Raw genomic sequence first — 22362 nt, 5'->3', positions numbered from 1 at the left:
TGTTGGCTGGTTCCTGTTGGTTGTGCATCTTTTTTTATAGACGCCATTATAACGACACAGATCACTGCCTATTCACGAGTCCCGCAGAAAAAGTGATTGACAGGTGGTAATTATGTGTGTATCTTGCCTTTATTCATTTACTGTATGATTTGTTTATGGGTAAAACAAAGACCATGCAGGTCAGGTAGTTTAAACGGTAGGCTACAAATAATTAATTGGTCATTAATTAATTAATTATTCATAATTGAAAATCGAATCGAATAGTGCCTTTAGAATCGAAAATGTAATCGAATCGAGGATTTATAGGATCGTGACACCCTTAATAATAATATATACATATAATAACAAGCCATGGTCGACCCGAGCTTAAACAAACCTTGTTGTTTTCTTGATGGACATCTACGAAGCCAAGAAAAAGCAGATTCTACCCTCTGCCCTGTAGTTTTTTTATGAGCCCGTCTCAAGTGCGAGCTGTTTCGCTTTCTGTCTTGCGCTCTCGTCTATCTACAAACTTCTTGAGCTGAAGATAATAATGTGCGCTAGATTATTGACATGCTTTTGACACCCGATCCTTTCAGAAACGGACAAATGCGAGAGTGACGCGCAAAAAAAAACAAAGGAGCAAATTATTTTTTCAGCAAACATGAGCAAACCGTTGTGTTTAACTATGGGGTATATTCCGAGCTAGTGTGTTTCCCATACTGATAAACTGTGGTGACCTGTCATTGAGTTTTTCATTTTTATTTTACACGGTTCCTTTTACAGCATTTATGTTGTAATGTAATTCAAATACAATCAGTTAAACACACTTTGGCATTCATTTAGTTGCTCAAGCGTAAAACGAGACAAAAAGCCATTTGCTCGCACGCGCCTGTCAGAATCGGCAGGCTTGCGCAGAAGCTCCATTGAATATACTGGGGTAAATAAAAATGCTCATATGATAAAGACATGGCAGGGGAAAAGGTAATTTAATGCAGGGCTTCTTGTACAGTCTGAAATCCACTTATATCGGATATCACTCAGCCAGTGGAGATGGCTGATTTTTAAAGAAAACAGACCTTAAACGTGCCCATTGTGCATTGGCGTACAATTCACCAGAAACGATTAACCCAGGTTACTGGCAAATTAAAAGACCTATTAGCATGCTTCAGCATATACCCTATTATCATCACCTCTTGGACTATTATGAACTCGGAATGATAGAATTACTTTCTAACAGAGGTCACATGTGCTGCTGAAGATTAAAGACACAGATAAGAGGTTTGCTCTGACTGTGGGCTATATTTCGTGTTGTTTTTGAACCTAAATAAGGACTAAATGTATGCTGTGTGTAGTTTATCTGTAATTAGTAACAAATTGGAGACTTTAATGGTCTGTATGTGTTCATATATGTTGCATTTATTTATCCTATATAATTGCAGATGTTATCATGTCATTGATCTGCAGTTACAATCAAATTATGTTGATGGAAAAGTTAGTAATAAACATTTATACAGAAGTATTTATGTGTATAAAGCATCTGTTTTGTGAGAAGTGCTTCTCATATGATATGTGAACGACCTGTACAGCTTTACTGCAGACATTAGCCCCTTTCACACATACAGACCTTTCCGGAAAATTACCGGCAATTTTCCGGAAAGGTTGTATGTGTGAACAGGCCCTTTTTGAAAATACCGGTAAATTCGTTCTGGCTATTTTCCGGAAAGAGAAGTTGTAACATTACCGGTAATTTGCCGGAATGCTGCGCTGTGTGAATGCAGAAGGAAGATTGCCGTAAACATCGCGTCCACGTCTAGAGCGTGCTGACGTGAGACACCTGCTTTAGCCAATCAGAACAGTCAGACGCATTCACGTGCGCGCGGTTTATGAGAATAAAAGCCTTTGAATATTTTTCCAGACACCTTTAGCTGCTAGATGTTAGTCAGATAACGTTTCTATGTTCCTTCTTAATGCTAACTGTGTAAATAATCATCGATAAAATGTTTATGATAATCCGTTGTTTGTTTACCTTCAAGCTTTGCGTGTGCCCGTGAGCGCCCATAGCGCCAGCACACACACATATCATGCACATCTCGACATGCGAAAGTTTTCATTGGAGTTGTACTCAATACTGATCCATCCAAAGAGTTTGTAATGTAGTCAAATGTTTACAAACACAAGCGCAGCCATTTAGAGGTCATTTCTGGTTAATGATGTCAGAATTTACTGGCATTTTGCGATGGATGTGTGAATGCTCTTTTCCGGAAAAATTCCGTAACGTCCTCGCCTGTGAGAACAGCGCTTTTTTGAATTTACCGGTAAAGTCGTTCCGCAAATTTTCCGGATATTTACCGCTATCACTGTGTGAGGGGCTATTTTCTTAAACGAAAATTATGCAAATTAAGAAAATGACTAGTATTTGAATAGCGATTAATGAAATGCTTTAGAAACAGCATCAGCAACCAAGAGCAAGCAATAGTAATACAGTAAAGTATGCTTAGTTATGGAACAAGCCATTTGATGACAATGTAAACCGTACGTGGGTAAAATAGACTTGTTATGAGTTACTCAAATGACTGGGTATTTTATAAGAAATTGAAACAGTACATAATAGTTTCGAAACCTGTCATCTTAATTCTGCCTCCGATGCTAATGTGACTAGCATCTTTCCCAATGAAAGCTTGGGTATCACTGCTGATCTGCATTCCCATGGCGTGTGTGAGGTTTTCTATGCTGTATTACATAAAACATGGCATTGTGAGAAATACTACCTTCAGAAAAGTCATGTGAAACCAAGGAAACAGTCTGTCAGATGATTAGCAAACCAGACTGAGTTTTTGGTCAAGGCTTGCCTCATCACATTCCACTATATCTAGTTTAACAAATCACAGTTACTTCCTTTCCGCTTTACTTATAACCAGTTATGGTCTTCTTTTAGCATTTCCTATATTTTTGGCTTAAAGCTGGATGCAGCACTTCCCGGTTGAGTCTCGTGTGCTTTTGTACAACATGAGTAATATTCTAGTGACTCTGACAGAAAAATTCCCCAATGATAAAAAAAAAGCAACATCCAAAGATGAAGCGTTAACCTATTTTAAATCAATTCTTTGAAAGTGTTGGCGGCGGCTGGAGCTAAAGTGTTGGAGGTGGTTGGAAGTGGCAGAGCTGCGACCCTCCAGGAATTCAATTTGAGACCATTGTTTTAGACTATGCATGTGGAGATGACAGCATGTTAAATTCCAATTGAACATTCCATGTTGTCAGACATTAAATACTTCTCAGAGTAAATAAACCCACAATAGGAGGACCTACACTAGGGGTCACCAATCTCGTTCCTGGAAGTCCGGTGCCCTGCAGGGTTTAGCTCCAACTTGCTTCAACACACCTGCCTGGGTGTTTCAAGTATACCTAGTGAGACCTTGATTAGCTTGTTTAGGTGTGTTTGATTAGGGTTGGAGCTAAAATCTGCAGGAGACCGGACCTCCAGGAACAAGTTTGGTGATCCTTGTCCTATACCATTAATACAGCATCGATTGGTCTCGGGAATGACAGATACTGTACGTTTCTGCACAGCAGCCAGAGGGATTTTGATCCATTCCTCTTGCAGAATAGTGGCCAGGGGCCTCATGTACGAAGACTTGCGTGGAAATCTTACTAAAACATTGCGTACGCACAAAGCTGTAGATGTGCGTACCCAGAAAAAAATTCAGATGTATGAAACACTGTGTACGCCGAATCTCATGCATATTCTTTTGTACATCCGAATGAACATGAAACTGAGCGCAACATGCACGAGCACAAAACCCCTCCCTGCCTCCTCCCCCGTATGAATATGCTAATGACTCTACTTTGGCAAAACCCAACGAAAAAGCAAAGGCAAAAGCCAGCAAGAAGAGAAACTTTGAACAGAATGTGAATTGGAGGTGCTGCTTTCGGAGGTAGACCGGAGAAAAGCGCTGTTATTTGCAAGTTTGTTCTCCGGAATTAACAACAAAAGAAAAAACTAGAGTGGGAGAGTTTAGCTGATGCGGTTAACACAGTTGGGTCTGAACATCACACTGAGTAAATTAGAAAAGAAATAGTGTGATTTATAGGTGTCAAATCTTGCAAACAAGTCTTAAAGTAGGCACCAGTATGGGGTCTTCGTTGTTTCATTTTGCTCTTCAAAATGCGCAACACATTCTTTGTTGGAGGCAGGTCAGGACTGCAGGCAGGCCACTCAAGTACCTGTATCCTCTTTTTATTCGCTGCCAGGACTTTGTAATGTGTGCTGAATGTGGTTTTGCATTGTCTTGTTGAAACATGGGCGTCCCTGGAAATGAATGCAGCATAATGTGCTCCAAAATCTCTAGGTACTTTTTTGCATAAATGGTGCCATCACATAAGTGCAAGTTACCATTGCTAAGGGCACTGCCACAACACCATACCATGACAGAATCTGGCTTTTAGGGTTGGGTACCAAAACTCTGTGCCACTATGGCACCGGTACCTTTGAAACTGGTATGCACCGGTTCAAATCAGCATATGAATTTCGGTGCCTAATTTCGGTGCCTGCGTAAAGCAGGCCGCGCACCTGAAGCACCGCGCAGCGCCATGCATTTAGAATTCGCAAGTCAGTGTCATTCGCAAGTCATGTCAGACTTATGACTGTTCATTTTTCTGCCATGCCACAAAGCACCATCTGATTAGTTTAATTTTTTAATATCTTAAAGGACCACAGACACAAACTGCGGAGTAAACATTAGGCTGGTGACACAATTACATTGATGGATCTATGTGCTGTTACATGTAACTGGGAATCATGAATGTAACATTCAAAAAGCAGCTCATGTAAACACCTGAATAATATTATTGTCTAATTCAGATTAAGGCAAATCATTTGATCACTGATGTCCATGTATAAGTAGTCACAAGCCCCAAACCCAGAAAAAAGATGTTTCCTGATTTTGATGACAGCCTTTCAACAGGTTAGTAGTAGGCTAATGTAATGTTTATAGCATAATGCAAATCTTGCATTTATGCTAATAAACAAATGATCAAAATAAATATATTAATGCAATTCAAATGAATAAGATATGAATTGATGTTTACTTTAAACTTATTATAAATATATATTTATATGGTTCAATTATAAGGAGATATATATTATATATATAAATATATATATATATATATATATATATATATATATATATATATATATATTTTTTTTTTTTTTTTTTTTTTTTGTCGATTAATTTTGCGGCTAAAAGGTATTTATTTTAAAAGAATCGATTTAGCATCGGTATCGAAAAAACCCAAACGATACCCAACCATACTTGTAACAGTCTGGATGATTTTTTTCTGTTTTGGTCCGAAGCACACAGCGTCCATTTCTCCTAAAAAAAATAAGCAGTAATATTGAAAAAAATCCACTGTGCATTTTTGCACATCAGTGTCATCTTCTGAGGCACAAGCAATTTATTATATAAGAAAAAGACTTGCGCAGCTTCTTCTGCTGCAGCAAATTCCGTTTTTCTTTTTGATAGTTGATGCCAATTTATCAGGAAGTTAATCTGAATGAAATCCAATCTTTAGTCGCAAATCTTTTAGGCAATATTTCAGTTTTGCGCATAAATTTAATTAGCATCTTTAAACCGAAATGTAACTATTGAAACTTTTCATTTTGCACAAAAGAATTTTACAAAGTGAAAACAGGCTCTAAAATGTTGAAGCAAAATAAAAAACAACAAACAGACAAACATCTTAACCTTATAATACCAACCGCATAAAATGCACCCAATGTTGTTGTTTTTTTTTGACCCAGGGTTTAATATTCACTTAGATTTGTATTTTCTAATGATGATAATAATAACAATAATAATAGTTGCGTGTCTGATTTGTCAGACATACAGAATTCCCCTCACGGAGGCTTGAGTCTTGTGAATCTGCTGACTGTGATTGAGGTTGAGTCATTTGACTTGGCTTCTTTAGATGCAACAGAACACCATCATAGTTTGGTCATACAGCCGGTTTGTTGCATGCAGCCATAGAAGGACAAAGTGGCTCAGCTGTTTAGTAATTTCAAAGTAAAGGCACAAAATATGAATACAAAGAAAATTAATGTAAAAAAAAAAATTATTTTGTAATCTGATATTATTGGACTTATGTAAAAGACACACTAAAACAAAAGGAAAACATTGTGCAAGCATGAACAGCATCACAATGAATCAGTGAAAAACTATTGTGCAATCGTTTGTTGCAAATTATTTACAGGAGGTTTAAGGCAATAGTTGCTGCAAAAACGTGAATTTAGATATTTGCTCACCCTGATGCCAAAAGAAATCAATATGACTCACTTTATTCCACTGGAGAAAGAGAAGAAAAGGAGATATTTTGAATATGTCACTCTTACATATGCAATTACAACGGTGGATTTAACTGACATAAAAAGGACAAAAGCACTGATTAAATCTTAAAAATAGCATTTCTTACAACTTTAAATGTATTAATAATTAGTTATTATTGTAACAGTTATTAATTATTAGCCCTCCTAGAATTTTTTAAAAATATTCCTCAGGTGCTGTTTAATAGAGCAAGCAAACTTTTATGCTGCATTCACATCAGACGCGGAAGATGCGTCAAGCGCGAGTGATTTACATGTTAAGTCCATGCAAAGACGCGAACAGACATCCTCTCGTGTTTTACGCGAATATCTCGAGTTCGAAAATCTAAACTTCAGCGGACATTCGCACCGCGTTAACCAATTGGGAGCTTGCTTTTGTGGGGGTTGTGATTATGACGTAGCGCCTGTTGTTAGCGTCCTGGGGGGGAAAATCCTCCTGCCGACAACAGTTCATCAAACTGGGCTTGGCTCAGTCAGAAGCACGGCTGAAAGCTTCCATCATCCAGGTTCAGTTTCTGGGGGAGTTTATGAGCTTGCAGAGCTGGGTGCACCTCTGAAAGGATCTAGTGGAGTTAGACACTGCTCCAAACGAATTGACGCTGTTTTTCAGCCTTCATAAAGCACATGAAGTTATTCGCTCAATAAAATCCATGTTAGCAATTTATCAACAAAGCCACCGGGCAGACAGAAGCCCTGCCCATGACGCAAATCTGCGTCTGTTGTAAAGGGAGTTTGACGCGCAAAATGAAGCGAGTAAACTTAAAATGTTTACGCGTCTATTTACATGTGAATAGCACGATTTATCTACGCTTGCTGTGTCTGGTATGAACACAGCATTAGAGTATTTCCGTTGACATGTTTCCTTGTTTTTGTTTTTTCTGTTAGCCACAGAACAAACCACTGTTGTCCAATAACCTGCCTAACTAACATAACTTTAATCTAATTGCCAAAGTCATATCACCCTGCAACCCAAGACCAGTTACTTACTGAAGCTAAGCAGGGCTGAGCCTGGTCGGTATGGAAAAAACTAGGTTTTTGGTGGAAGTGGGCCTTCAGAGGGCACTTAACCTGTGGCCTGTGTGAGTCCTAATGCCCCAGTAAAAAGTGAATACTGTCATCTTTCGGATGAGATGTTAAACCGAGGTCCTGACTCTCTGTGGTCATTAAAAATCTCATGGCTACTCTTGTAAAGAGTAGGGGTGTAACCTTAGTGTCCTGGTCAAATTCCCTTCATCGGCATCTACCCATCGTAGCCTCCCAATCATCCCCATCCATTTTCGTTTAAAATATTCTGTACATTAAATAGCACTTAGGAAATATTTGAAATAAAATTGAACTTCATAAGATAATAATTATGAGGTCAACCGTATACAGTATATGCAACATAGGCTCATTCTAAAAACGTAGCCCTATATACGTTTCTGGAGACTGCAAATTATGTAGCCAGAGGTACATATGGCTGCATTTCATTTTTTTTTAACGCTACAGGGCGGTATGACGCCATTCCTTTTTTGCGCTTACCAGCTCAGCGCTTATCTCTGTGTGAACAGCTTTCCTGCTGTAACCAGTTTGCCCAGTTAGCTCGCCATCTACATTGGCGGACTTGAGACGCAGAGGGGAGGTGACCACGATGACGAGGTTCGAGCTCAGTGAAGAACGGTTCCAGAAAGAAGGTAATATAAAAACACAATCCAAAAAATTAAAGAAATAGTAAATAAACAGGGTGAGGATGTGGTAAAAATCAGACGAGGGCTTTTCTTTTTCTGGATTGCTTTTGAAAATTGTTGGTTGGATTTAGGGAAGTACTGTAGGTGGGCCAGTCAATCAGTAAAATTGGTTGGGTTTAGGGAAGGAGGAGGGTGGGTCAGTCAGTCAGTCAGTCAAACAGTCAGTCAACAGCGGTCTCTGTTGGGTTTACGCGAGAACAGCAGGCGCAAATGACACTCGCGAGAAAAAAACTCGTACACAGCAGCCTCAAGGATTCACAAAAAAAAAAACTTTCCTCCTGGGACGTATTTTGTGGTATCCAGAAATGTATATAGATGTATTTACAGAATAAGCCTGGGTTGAGTATATGACATAATTATATAAGTAAATGAAGAGTTCAAATGCAAATCCTCTAAATGCCATATGAAAAATTACAGTTACATTTATGTTCAGTTTTTTTCACTTTTATGATGATGATTAGGTTATTTTCATTGCCTTTAAAGTGAAATAAATGGACATAAACAAAGGATGATTATTTTAGAAGAACAATTCTGATTGCACTTAGTGGCTTTTCTATTTGAACTCTTCAAGAAATTCACAATTAGTGAGTGCCATTGGCCAGTTTAATGTATAAATCCAAACTGCAGATTTATTTGTACACCATGACTGTTTTGGATTTTAGCCTTGTCAGCTGCTTGTGTGTGTCACATAAATGTGGGGAGGAAACACACAGCAGTATTTAAGCAGACACGGTTCCTCATCTTGGAATATTCAATCACTGCTGAAGAGTCTTCAGAGCATCACAGACAACACTTGCTATCTCTGACCACATATAATCCACTATTTTCCACTCTTCTTGAAAAGGTAAGCTTTTGTTTGTTGTAATTTTTTTTAAACAAATGGATCGCTCACAATTTACAGTGAAGTTTAGTTTAGTTGAATCAGATGTGTATTGTGAGTGAGTGTTGCTGTTGATTCAAATGCGTGCAACTGCAAAAGCGTGCAGCGCAGCAGGCGGTTAAAACACGAGGGGCGCATGAGCAGCGGGCAAAACACGCACGGCCATTAGTAAACCATTCAAAAAGGCGACTCTCAACGCAAAAAACGCATTCGATGTGATTGGTCTCTTATGTTTTGAAAACAACCATCTGGATTTACTTTATCCCACTTATTACTTGGCTACTTGCTACATAACATAAAAACTAGACACAAAACATTGTTCTGAGTTGTAATAGCTTACTAATTCTTTAATTAAATGCAAAGCTGACAGAAACTAAAACAGCAATACATCAATCTAAGTTTTTTTCAGTCACGATGAATAAGTATGGCAATGAATATTGTTCGTTGTTTGATCATGTTACTAAATACATCAACTAACATTAATGCAACTGTAGGTAACACTTTAGTTCTCAATTCACAGTATGAACGAACCATCCACTAACACTTCTAGCTTCATTAACTACAAATCAGACCTGCTAGGTTTTTGTGATTCTGCGATCACTGAATCCAACGCAAAATAACACAAAAAGTAGCCATTTTTTGCGATCCTACAAAATTCTTGATTAAACGCAAAATAATCGCAAACAATTTAAATCATAAAACATCAAATTCTAAACCAATTAAACTCATTTTATTTATTTCAGTTTGCAATTATTTTTACATTACTCATAAACGTTGTATACGCAGCGCACGTGATGTATTTGAATGTCTCTCGCAAAATGATGTCTCACCTGCGCACTCACAAACATTACATTACATGGTATGGTATCTTTCCCAATAGTTGACGAAAGAAAACGATTCCCTGCCACTGACGATTTTTCGACAATCTGTGTTTCAGGTGTGGTACGCTAAGGCTATAATGTGATGTACATTAGTCTCCAGAGAGGGAAAACTGAAATAAAAAACTAAAAAATAAGATTTTATATATATATATATATATATATATATATATATATATATATATATATATATATATATGAAGAGTTCAGATGCAAAAACCCCTAAAAGCCGTTCTAAACATCCTTCAAAAATTACTGGGTTTAAGATTTACTTTGTTTAAGATTTTAAATATTAAATAAAAATTACTGTGTTTAAGATTTTAATAATACACTGTAAAAAAATATCCGTAAATTCCAGTTTTACATGTTTTGTGATTCCTGTTTTTCATTCCATTTATTTGTGCTTTTGGGACCTTGATCTTTCCTCCAACAACTTTGAAAAGGTCGAAATAGTGACTTGTCTTAGCATTTTTATTAGTTTAAAGTGATATATTGACTGGGTTGGCGTTGTATATTATCTTACAAAACATTTATAATAAACTGCCAGTACATACTTTTACAGACTTATTTCTCAGTTTATGATTTCTTACACGATACAATATTTCAAGCTACTAAAATGTCAACAAAGATCACTTTGTTAAACTGCAGAGTTGAATTTTCAACATCAATAGTCGACAGAGCAGAGATCAACATCCAATAATTCAATTCACAACAGTAAATAAATGAAAATCACTAAAATATTGAAACTATTGATTAACAGGAATAGTTTTTATAACAGTGCAGGCAGGTAATAAACCAGCAGTTAATACCCACATAGCAAAATTTCTCTGGCCCACACAATCAGCTTTTGCATGGTCAAAATGCCGCAGTGAATTACGGTACATAATTGGACTAAGTCTAGCTTCCAGGCAAGGGCCAAACATGGACCATGTCTGGGTTAAGTTTAGCCAGGTTATTAACCCATAACTGGGCCATTGTCTGAAAGCCAAATTCCATTAGCAACACAGGTTAGAACAGATTGATAATTCAAACAATTATATCTTGAAAGTTTTCTGGATATAAATGAAGGCTAAAGAAGATGCAAACAGGAAGATGCACATTATTTTGTGTATTAATATATTTCCTTACACTTACTTATTTAAAATAATTAAAAGGATTTTAAATGTGAGTCAAGATAGGTCAAACTTATGAGGCCAAACTTATACATTTTTTTTATATCTGGGCCAAATACTACATTTGACATCTGGCCCATGTCATCTGGCCGCCTTAAAGACGGTGCCACCTCTGCCAAACCTGGGCCATGTGTGGCCCACATGCAATATGCCAGTGGCAGATGAATGCCTGCTGGGCCAGCTTTATGCCAAATCCGGGCCAGAATTCTTTTCTACCTGGGTAGCATAAATTGCAACCAATGCAACTTGGTTTTATACTGTATTTTATGTAATGCCAAAATTCACATTGTTCATAAATGATGCTTTGATGAGACGTGCAATGAAACTTAATGTAACATGTGATGCAGGATCTGCGCCGCAGAGATGTATATCAGCTCCAGGTGTGTGGGATTGACTCTGATCCCTACAGCGATCATCTCCATGCTTGCAAACTTGCTGCTGTTGTTTCCTGACATGAAGTATCGGTATCTGGCAAAGGGTCATGTGACTGCAGAGGCCTTGTGGTGTTCTGGCATCTGGGCATCTGGATTTCTGGTGAGTTTCCACTTAGTTTGAAGTTAGCTGCATGTGTACAGGCTAAAATATTATTGTGCAACATAATACGTTTGATTTTGGGATCATGTACAGTATATATATATATATAGATAATTTTAAAATCTAGATTAATCTCATTGTAATCTTAGACTTAATCTAGATTAAAATGGGTCACTTGAATTCTGCAGAAGGCATTCAGAATATGTTGGCTGCCCAAGTAATGACAAAAATAAGTCTTCGAGAAAGGGTTTCTCAAGCCAGGTGGCGCATTAGATTAGGGGCTCATCTCCTGTTTCCAAAATGCATCACAGACTGCTTGAGAAACTGTTCTACTGTGATAATTGGTGATGAAAATAAATGATTTTCAATAAGATGTACTTGTGTTTACTAACTGTTTATTCAGTTGAACATGAATTTTTGAACTGTAGGCCTACATAAGCTCCAAACAGCGATTTTTGATCACCTTAATCCGATTAAAGTCATCACTGAACTAAACAGAAATGGAATTAAGATGTGAAGTATGCAGATATTAGTGGCATTACTGAAGTAAACACTGCAATCAAACTATTACCGTCATGTAGGACTTTCGCCATATTTTCTGACAAGATCCACACACATGGCTGTCAGTAAAACACTGCGCACACACACACACACACACACATCGCGAAATGCGGGAATTTGTTTCTTTCAGTTTGGCATGCATTATTAAATCCCATAACATTCTCATCATCTCTTACTCCTTATTTGCATTTAATACCCCAATTTGTCACAGGGGCATAAATGAAATGTTCATGAGTGAATGTGAAACTGTCGAACTGCAGTTAAAGTCACCCAAAATTACAGGAAACTCTTACATGAAAGCACTTCACGTAAATACCTTATTAATAGTATTTTCTATTAAAGCAAATAACTAGATTACAGATCTCCATGTAAACATAGTCAGCAGTGTCTACTCTTCGAAGTAAGTGAAAGATCCAGAAGGGCATCCTGCTGATTTGATTCAGAAGGGCACTTTTTTGTCAGATGGCTCACCGGTCATGTAAACAATTGCGCTAACATATCAAGGTGAAAGTCATCATACAGTAGCTTGCGTAGAATAGACCAAGAATCTGACCCAACTTTGATAATAGATTAACGGCGATTTTTTTTTTTATCGCGCAATAAGATTCGATAACGACAATAATGGTCGATAACAGCCCACCATTAATGTACACACACACACACACACACACACACACACACACACACACACACACACTAAAATAAAATAAAATAATAAAAAACATTTTGTAGACAAACATAACTCTGGAAAAAAATAAAACTATTGAAAATAAACTTAAAATAAAAACAGAAAATATAAAAATAAAACTATTTAAAAATCGATAACACTGTAAAAAATTTAAATAAATAAAATTGGAATGACACATTTATATTTTTTATTTATATGTATTTTTAGGTGCTTGTAGCTGCTCGAGGTTTTACAACACACTACGAAAAGACAGGATGCTGTTATTTTGCTGCCGAGGTAAGATTATACAAATAAGATTGTATTTTGCTTTTCTTTTTAACCATCAGCATTAACATCTAAACAAATACTACGATTTTTTAAAAATAATTATCACGATTTTTCCTTGAAACAAGATTTTTTTTGGGTGAATTATTGTCGTCATTATTATTTTTCTTATCTGTCCAGGTTTTGCGTAAAATGGGCTACACATGTTTGGCTATTCTGGCTGCTGGCTTGTGCTTTTGGGTCAGCGGGACTGGTTTGGCACTGGGACCTTTATGTTTACATAACGGAACTCAAGGCCTAAAGTGGGAAAGACCATTAAAGCTAATCAAAACTGGGTAAGAAAACAGACTCTTATCTATGCAAATTAGGCATTAGGGACCAAATTTACTTACATCTTGCTTTCTGTTCTGTGCACTCAAATAATGATAGGCTATACTGTGTAAGTAAATGATGGAAGTGTTCATCTGTGACTGTTAATTCAGACAGACGCTGTATCTGTATGAGCCAGAGCGATGGGCATCTGCCTGTGTGGAGCCACGAGGAGTCGTGATCTGGAATCTGCTGCTTTTCTCTGTTCTCATGGTCGCCAGTGGCCTTCAGCTCATCTCCTGTGTCCTGCATCTCTTCATCGCCTTTCTGGAGTTCATGTGTGGACCACACTTCTGCAAGAACAAGGTATACATGTTCAAAATAATTTTCCTTTATTAAAATGTACATTTCAAGTCAAAATTGTCAAAATTGAATATTAAATTAAAAAGTAACAGGAGACTAAAGGTGCTTTCACACATGAGGATCAATTATTTTGTTCCGAAAGAGGGATTAAAGTTGTTACTGTGTTGCTTTTTGTTCTTGGAGCGGTTCACTTTCACACTGCAAAGTTTCTAAATGGACCAAAAGAGCTAAAACAAGTCACGTGCGAGTAAACTCTCCTCACATTGATCAGAGTTTCACAGTTATTTTGCAGAGTCCCGCTCAGCTTTCATGCGTCCTTATTTTAATTTATGACGATGAGCAATAAGACAATATAAGCAGTAGCTGTGCTTTCATTTTGAATGGTGATACCCACAGACATCGCCACAATATATAAATCAGAGCTAAGACTTCCTCATACATAGCCGTTGCATTATGGGCTCTACATTATATAGAGACATAAAAGATAAGCCAAGACTGCTGTTCAGTCAGTTTTCCTAACGGATAAACAGCTCTCGTTAATAGTTAACATGCTTTCACTTTCGTATTTGACATGAAACGCACATTTACCGGTAGGAATGACTTCCCACCCCACTCATAATTCTCCCTTCATATAGCCATATACTGTATGACATTTACATATTGATAATACTCTGTGATATTGCCTGGTTCAGATTGTATTGCTTTCTCCAACCCAGGCTCATTCTGAAAAAAATAGTACCCGTGGACGTTTCTGGAGACCGAGAAATACGTCCCGGGAGGTACGTATTTATGCAGTTTTTGTTTTCGCGAATCTGCGAGAGGCCACTGTGCACGCTTTTTTGTGCCTCAAACATCTCTCTTGAGCACCGTTCGCTAAACCCAGCAGAGGCCACTGTCGAACGACCTCCCGTCTGTCTGTCTGAATGACAGAATGATTGACCGTGCGACCGGCCAATCGGCCGACCCACACACCTTCCTCCTTCCCTGAACCCGACCAACGACGATTGACAAAAAGCCATCCAGAAAAATAAAAGCCCTCTTCTGATTTTGACCACGCTTTTGGATTTTGACCACATTCTCATCCCGTTATGAACTCGTTCGCTTTATTTTTGGGATTTTGTTTTTGTTTTCTTAACTGATTTCTGGAGCTGATGTTCCCCGGACTCGAGCCCGGTTGTCGTCACCACTCAGCTCCTCTCTCTCTGCGCCTACAGTCTGCCGACGGACACGATGAGCTAAACCAGACAAACTGGTTGCAGCGAGAAAGCCCTCCACACGAAGGTGAGTGAGCGGCCGGCCGGCAGGCGAGCACCGAAAGAAACGGCGTCACACCGCCCCGCAGCGTACGCTTCAAAAAATTAAATGCGGCTATACGTACCTCCGGCCACGTATTTCGCGGTCTCTAGAAACGTAGAAGGAACTACGTTTTCAGAAAGAGCCTGGGGCTTTCTCACTACAATCGATCCGCTCCAGAGTTCATTTCAATCGAGCTGAGACCACCTCATTCAGGCAAGTGCGATTGCTGGATTCACATACTCGAGCCCGGTTGTCGTCGCCGCTCAGCTCCTCTCTCTCTGCGCCTACAGTCTGCCGACGGACACGATGAGCTAAACCAGACAAACTGGTTGCAGCGAGAAAGCCCTCCACACGAAGGTGAGCGAGCGGCCGGCCGGCAGGCGAGCACCGAAAGGAACGGCGTCACACCGCCCCGCAGCGTACGCTTCAAAAAATTTAATGCGGCTATACGTACCTCCGGCCACGTATTTCGCGGTCTCCAGAAACGTAAACGGAACTACGTTTTCAGAATGAGTCTGGGTTGGCTTTCTCACTACAATCGACCCGCTCCAGAGTTAATTTCAATCGAGCCGAGACCACCTCATTCAGGCAAGTGCGATTGCTTGATTCACATTTGCAAAACGAACCACGCTAGCTAGGGAAACGCGCCAGGTTCCGAAACAAAAGTCTATGTGTGAAAGCACTCTTAGAGGTGGTAAAAGGGTAAAGTTACATGACAAAGATGTTTTACAACTAGGGATGGGATAGTTTATTAAAAAAAATCACATTTTTTAAATCACACTTAAACAGCGTATTTGTTTTTTCTTTCTTTTTAGGTTGTTCCAGCTTGAAATGAAGTAATTGTCATCTGCATGTGAGAATGATGTTGTTCGGGTTAAACAGTCAACTATGACTGATTACTTTATTTTAACCAAAGAGGAAACATAAATGAGAAGTGTGTTAGGAGAGTCACTTCATGTCCTCGAATCTGGGGTTCCTGTGGCTCAGCTGGCTGATAATGATGGCAACACTCTACGTTTGAATCCCAGGGAACACTTGAACATCAGATTAAGCACTGTAAACAACAATGTGCCAAATGCACAAATAGAAATAAGCTGTTTTAAATATATTTCAATGTGATATTTTATCCTTATGCACTTTAATATTTATGTATAAGAATGTGTCATTTAAATTGATATATATATATATATATATATATATATATATATATATATATATATATATATATATATATATATATATATAACGTCTGTGTGTCAAAATATTGTTTAGTTAATACTAATATGCTGTTTGTTAATGAAATGCTGAATATTTAACAATATTTATCAAGATTAAAATCATGTATAAACACATCATTTTGTAAATAAATGTACAGTAGGGATGGGAAGATTCATAGATATGTATCGATTCGCGGTCATGCGCGTGCACGATGCGAGTGCATCGGTTGAGCAGCAGAGGATGAATGAAATTTTGGAAGCAAATCGAGATGCATCGTTTTTTGCGAGATGCATCGATTTTTCCGAGATACAGCTTATATTTTTAATATAGAATGTATTTTTTATTTATTAACAAGTGTTGTCAACCTGTTTTTGGCGCATAATTTAATCGACCTACATAAAGTAAGCCTTAGCAACGGATTTGCGGATGTGTACACTTACACTACAACTCAGTGTATCAGGTGTGCGGATGAAGCTAGTGGAGCGCCCTCAGAAAGCGTGAGAAGCAAAACAAACATTTTATTCCTCACTGAGTTTTAAATCTAAAGTATGGCAACATTATGGATTTAAGGATGGACGACATGACAGGACAGATGCAATTTGCAAAATGTGCCGCGCATCTTTAAAATACGCGGGCAGTACGACTAATCTGAAATCTCACTTGAAGTGGCGCCACGGTGTTGTTGTGAAAGCATCTTCCAGTGTTCCTGCATCCCCGGCTTTCGCACTGCTTCAACCAGCTCCAAAAGTGGTGAGAAAAGCATTGCAAGTTTTTTTTTCCGTGCGCAACAGTTTTGTGCGCTCTACGCCAATAACGAATGCTATTGCATTGTTCATCTGCAAAGATATTCAGCCTAGTGTCACGGAGAACGAAGGTTTTAAACACCTCCTCCTGTTAATTTTTATTTAATTATAATAATAATAATATTAATAATAATAATGATAAATATAATGGGTGTCACGGTGGCACAGTGGGTAGTTTGACCACCTCACAGCAAGAAGATTGCTGGTTTGTTATATTTTTATTAGCCTGTTGTTTACAGTGACAGTGATGTTTCAAAGCAGCATAACACTGCTAGTTCACGACCTTAAGTTTTGAATAATCAGTGGCAAAATATCTTTGTAAAACTTGTTTTCATAGTTGAAAAGTTAAATCCCAATTCTTGTTGTGCAATGCTCAACCTTTATGTTGAAAGAGTGCAAATATATATATATTTTTAATATATATTGCACTTATACATTCTGTTTATCTTGAAAATACTTAAATAATATGTGCTATATGTTCTAAAATGGCCCTCTACTGTAAACTGACACTCTGGCTCTGAGAGAAGAGCCAGTTTGTAAAAAAAGTCTTGGTTTTGCTTGGTTTATAAATAATCAAACTCATTCAATGGCACAGCATCCTCTTTCACATCATCTCATAAACTTGATCTAATTAGTTAGTGCTGAAATATCGCATCGTATCGTGATATGGGTGTGAATCGTATCGTGTTGCATCGCAATATGTCACAAATGTATCGCTAATATATCGGATCGTATTCTTTGTATCGAGATGCGTATCGGATCGGCATTATAGCTTAGATGCCCAACCCTAATGTACAGTACTATTTACTGAATTGCATTTATTTTTATTTAATTATATACAAGCAACACACTGTTGCACTTTATTCATTAATTCATTCAATTTCTTTTCAGCTTAGTCCCTTTATTAATCTGGGGTCGCCACAGCGGAATGAACCACTAACTTAACCAGCATAAGTTTTTACGCAACAGACGCCCTTCCAGCTGCAACCCATCTCTGGCAATGTTGCACTTTATAATAGTTTTTAGTCCAAAAAGAGAAATACACAAGAGAATCTTAGAAGATCAGACACAAAACTCAATAATAACAACCAACAGTCAACTCAACCAAACATGGTATTGCCACGGCCACATCACCCTGAACCCAAGCAGGGCTGATCCTGGTAAGTAGCTGGATGGATGACCACTTGATTAACTAGGTTGCTGTTGGAAGTGGTGTTAGTGAGGCCAGCTGGGTGACTTATGCCTCGTTTCCACTGACTGGTACGGTTCGGGCCGGTACGGATCACCTTTATCAGGCTTGCGTTTCCACCACCAAGGGTACCCTTTTGGTGGGCGTGGTGTATGACAAAGTCGACGTCATGCTCGCTCGAATAAATGTGTACAGTAAAGCTGTACGGGTCGTTCACATATCCTAATGAGCCGCACTTCTCACAAAACGGATGCTTTATACACATAAATACTTGTTTATAAATGTTTATTACTAACTTTTTCTATAAACATGATTTGATTATAACTGCAGATCAATGACTGTGTGAAATAGGCTACTGTAACGTCTGTAATTATATAAAATAAATACATAAATGCAACATATATGAACACATACAGAAAAATTACACACAGCAAACATTTAGTCCTTACTTGAGCTCAAACCTCTCATCTGTGTCTGTAATCTTCACCAGCACATGTAAGCTTTGATAGAGTAATTTTGTCATTCCCAGTTCAAATTAGTCCAAAAGACGAAGATAAACATGGCCGTTTCTTTATGATTTAGGTTGCTAAAACAATTTTGCTCCTGTGTTTTGACGGCTTCTCTTCGTTATATCAAATATAGAAGCGATCGTGAGCTCCCGGAAGAAAGCGAATACCGCTCGCACTTTTAGAAGGGCTCGTAAAACAACAACAGAACACGGCAGATTTTTCTTCTTGGCTTTGTGTCTGTTCACCGAGACGACAGCAAGGTTTGTTTGAGCTCGGGTCATCCATGGCTGGTTATTATATGCATATAGTATTTCCATGTAATGTCTCGGCTTTGTATTTAAAAAAACATGGCGATTCCTTTGTTTACGTTCTGTGTAGCTCCACGAGTTCGTGACTTATCTCTGTAACCAATCAGCGTTCAGCTGCACGTGTAGCTCCACCTTTTGGTACCCTTTCTCCCGTTTGGTACCCTTTCGAAAGGATGCCGAAAAAGTGGTACGGTACGGTTTGGTTTGGTACGCTTTTGACAGTGGAAACGACCAAACCGAACCGTACTGTACCACTCAGTGGAAACAGGCCATTAATGTCCCAGTAAAGTGAAGGGGACACTATACTGTCAGTGAGCGCTGTCTTTTGGATGACACATTAGACTAACGTCTTGACATTGGTCATTAAAAATACCATGGCACTTCTTGTAAAGAGCAGGGGTGTATCCCTGGTGTACTGGCCAAATTCCCTCCATTGGCTCTAACCCATCATGGCCTCCCAATCATCCTATCCACAAAATTGCAACCCAAGCTCATTCTGGAAACGTAGCCCCGCGGACGTTTCTGGAGACCGCGATTTACGTGGCCGGAGGTACGTAAAGGCCGTGTTTGGTTTTTTTCGAGCGATTGCTGCGGGGCGGTGTGGCGCCGCTCCGCCCCTCCTCTTCGCGCTCGCCGGCCGACGGCTCGCCTCCGAGTGGAGGGCATTCCCGACGCAATCAGTTTGTCCGCCTAGCTCACAGCGTTGCGTCGGCGGAGCGGAGGCCCCGGACGAGGAGGAGGAGGAGGAGGAGCCAGCCACGGTGGACGACGACCGGGATTGAGTCCGGGGAACAGCAGGTTCCGGAAATCAGGTAAGACGAAAAATGGAATCCGAAAAATAAGGCCAAGAATGCGGCAGGATCCGAAAACGCGGTTGAAATCGAAGACGAGGGCTTTTACTTTTTTTCTTTTATTTTTTTCCGATCCGGCGGCTTTTTGCGCTTTTTGCCCGCGCCCAGCGGCCTCTCGCGGATCCGCGAAAACAAAAAAACGCTCGAATACGTACCTCCCGGGACGTAAATCGCGGTCCGCAGAAACGTCCGCGGGGCTACGTTTCCACAATGAGCCCGGGTTGCAAAATTGGCTCTATTACTGTATCCCACTCCACCTATAGCTGGTGTGTGGTAAGCGTGCTGACGCCGTTTGTCCTGTGGCTGCCGTCACATTATTTAAGTGGATGCTGCACACTGGTGGTGGAATGGAGAGACCCTCCCTCGTGATTGTGAAGCGCTTTGGGTGCATGATCATACACAATAAATGCGGTTTATAAATACACATTAGATTACATTACATTACATATGGTATAAACACATTAGGCAACACACACAAGGAACAGGTGAGCACAATAGACAACCATAATAACAAACATCAACACAGTAGGTTATATTTGTATTATATAGAACATACATTTACATTAAATTTGTATTTATAGCAACCTACAAATAAGACAATAGAAGCGTCAAGCTACCAGGGGCCTCATTTATAAAACGTCGCTCTAAATTAATTCCAAGATCATTTCGCAACTTAAATGGCCTTGAAGAGCAATTCAGAAAAAATAGGCATGCATACAAAAAGCCTGTGTAGATTTCTCTTCCAAATGTTACATTTATAAATAGTAAATGATCTTGAAACCTTACAAAAATGCTTCTCACTTCACAATTTCGCCTGTAGGCCAACTACAGACTGTAAATAAACAGGAAAAAGGAACAAAAGCAAAACAATTCTGACACACTTATCAAGAAAACATTTCAGTTTTGGTTTTAAATGATGTGACTGATGATTGACAGCTCATGATTCTTGAGTATTGTGCAAATATGTGTGGCAGGAAAAAATCCAAATCCAACACAGACATGTGGCATAACAGTATTAGAGTGAACGCATCACAATCATGACATCAGCATGTTTAGAAGCGGTGGGAAAGAAAACATGCAACTTTTTAGACTAACTAATGATTTTCTAGTGGCCACAAGAGGGAGTCAGTGCTCAAATTTCTTGTCCATGTTTACTTTTCTAATAGTATGTTTGGGGATCCCATATAATATTATGCATTCCCAAATCTAATATAGATCAGTATACAGTAGTCATTGTTTGAAGTGGATCAAAATAGTTTTTCAAAATTGTCCTAGGACAAGATTGGGTGTTGTTCAATAGTTTCAAATGTGATGATCCACTTCAAATGTTGAATACATTATGTATTTTAGTTTGCTGTAATGTATGCCATAAACTGCTTGTATGCCCTTCACCGACAAAAACATGAAGTTAACTGAAAAGAAATGATAAGAAAAGTTGCTAAATTTCAATTATATGACTTTCACAAATGAATCAGCACCCTTTATTTGTATTTAGAAAGAAGTTTCAAAAATAATTACAAGGAAACAGCATATTCTAGATGTCATTTTGTTACAAATATATATATATATGAAAGTATATATATATAGTTGAAAGTATATATATATATATATATATATATATATATATATATATATATATATATATATATATACATATATATATGTATATTTATATATACATATACATATATATATATATATATATATATATATATATATATATATATATATATATGTTTATTTATATATGTATATTTATATATATATATATATATATATATATATATATATATATATATATATATATATATATATATATATATGTATATATGTGTGTGTGTGTGTGTGTGTGTATATATATATATATATACATTCAACTTTGAAAAGTTTTAAAAAGTCTCTTATAATTATTTTATATAGTTTAATATTTATATAGTGATATATTATCTGTGTTGGTTTTATTATATTCATAAAATCAAGGCCCTGATTTGTAAATAACCACAAAACACTTGTGAATATAAGTACAAGTGTGAACAAAATACAGAATTTTTTTTTAATCTATTAATAATGGTGGCTCCTGTAATTATGAACAATTAACAATGGAAACACAGTGTTCAAACCGATTTTTTTTCTAATGTTAAATGGTTGTGTTTTAAACAGAATTTGCACTCTGGTGTTCCGGAAAGTGCAGTCCTAAAATAGCGTCTAGCAGAGGGAAGCCCTGCTGTGGATTCTCAGGATGTAATTCATAAATTTAGTTTGTCTTATTTGTCTTCTCCACTTCCTCTTTTCCTCTTTTATTGTTTCTCCCTGCTGGCGTCGCCTCTGTCAAAACTCTGCACTTTTCCTCTCACTCTTTCAAAGCTGCTCTGCTCGGACAACCAAATGTTTACATACAAAAACTCCCCTTCAACACAATGAGTTTTTGAAAGAGACACGCACAGGAAA

General features: G+C 38.1%; 1 protein-coding gene across 1 annotated transcript; it reads left to right on the top strand.

The window, feature by feature from the left end:
* Window positions 1-8832: 8832 nt before the first annotated feature.
* On the top strand, window positions 8833-16002 carry LOC101885866 (transmembrane 4 L6 family member 19). Its single transcript, XM_087283684.1, has 6 exons — window positions 8833-8935; window positions 11369-11555; window positions 13012-13080; window positions 13249-13403; window positions 13551-13743; window positions 15852-16002. The coding sequence occupies exons 2-6, from the start codon at window positions 11385-11387 to the stop codon at window positions 15864-15866; spliced, it is 603 nt and encodes a 200-aa protein (XP_087139810.1). The 5' UTR covers window positions 8833-8935; window positions 11369-11384; the 3' UTR covers window positions 15867-16002.
* The last annotated feature ends 6360 nt before the right edge of the window (window positions 16003-22362 follow it).

This window comes from Danio rerio, chromosome 15 (genome assembly GCF_052040795.2).
Source record: "Danio rerio strain M-AB ecotype USA chromosome 15, GRCz13ab, whole genome shotgun sequence".
NCBI classification, from domain to species: domain Eukaryota; kingdom Metazoa; phylum Chordata; class Actinopteri; order Cypriniformes; family Danionidae; genus Danio; species Danio rerio.
Note: the sequence above shows the minus strand (reverse complement) of the source record. Positions and strands in the feature narration are given on the sequence as shown.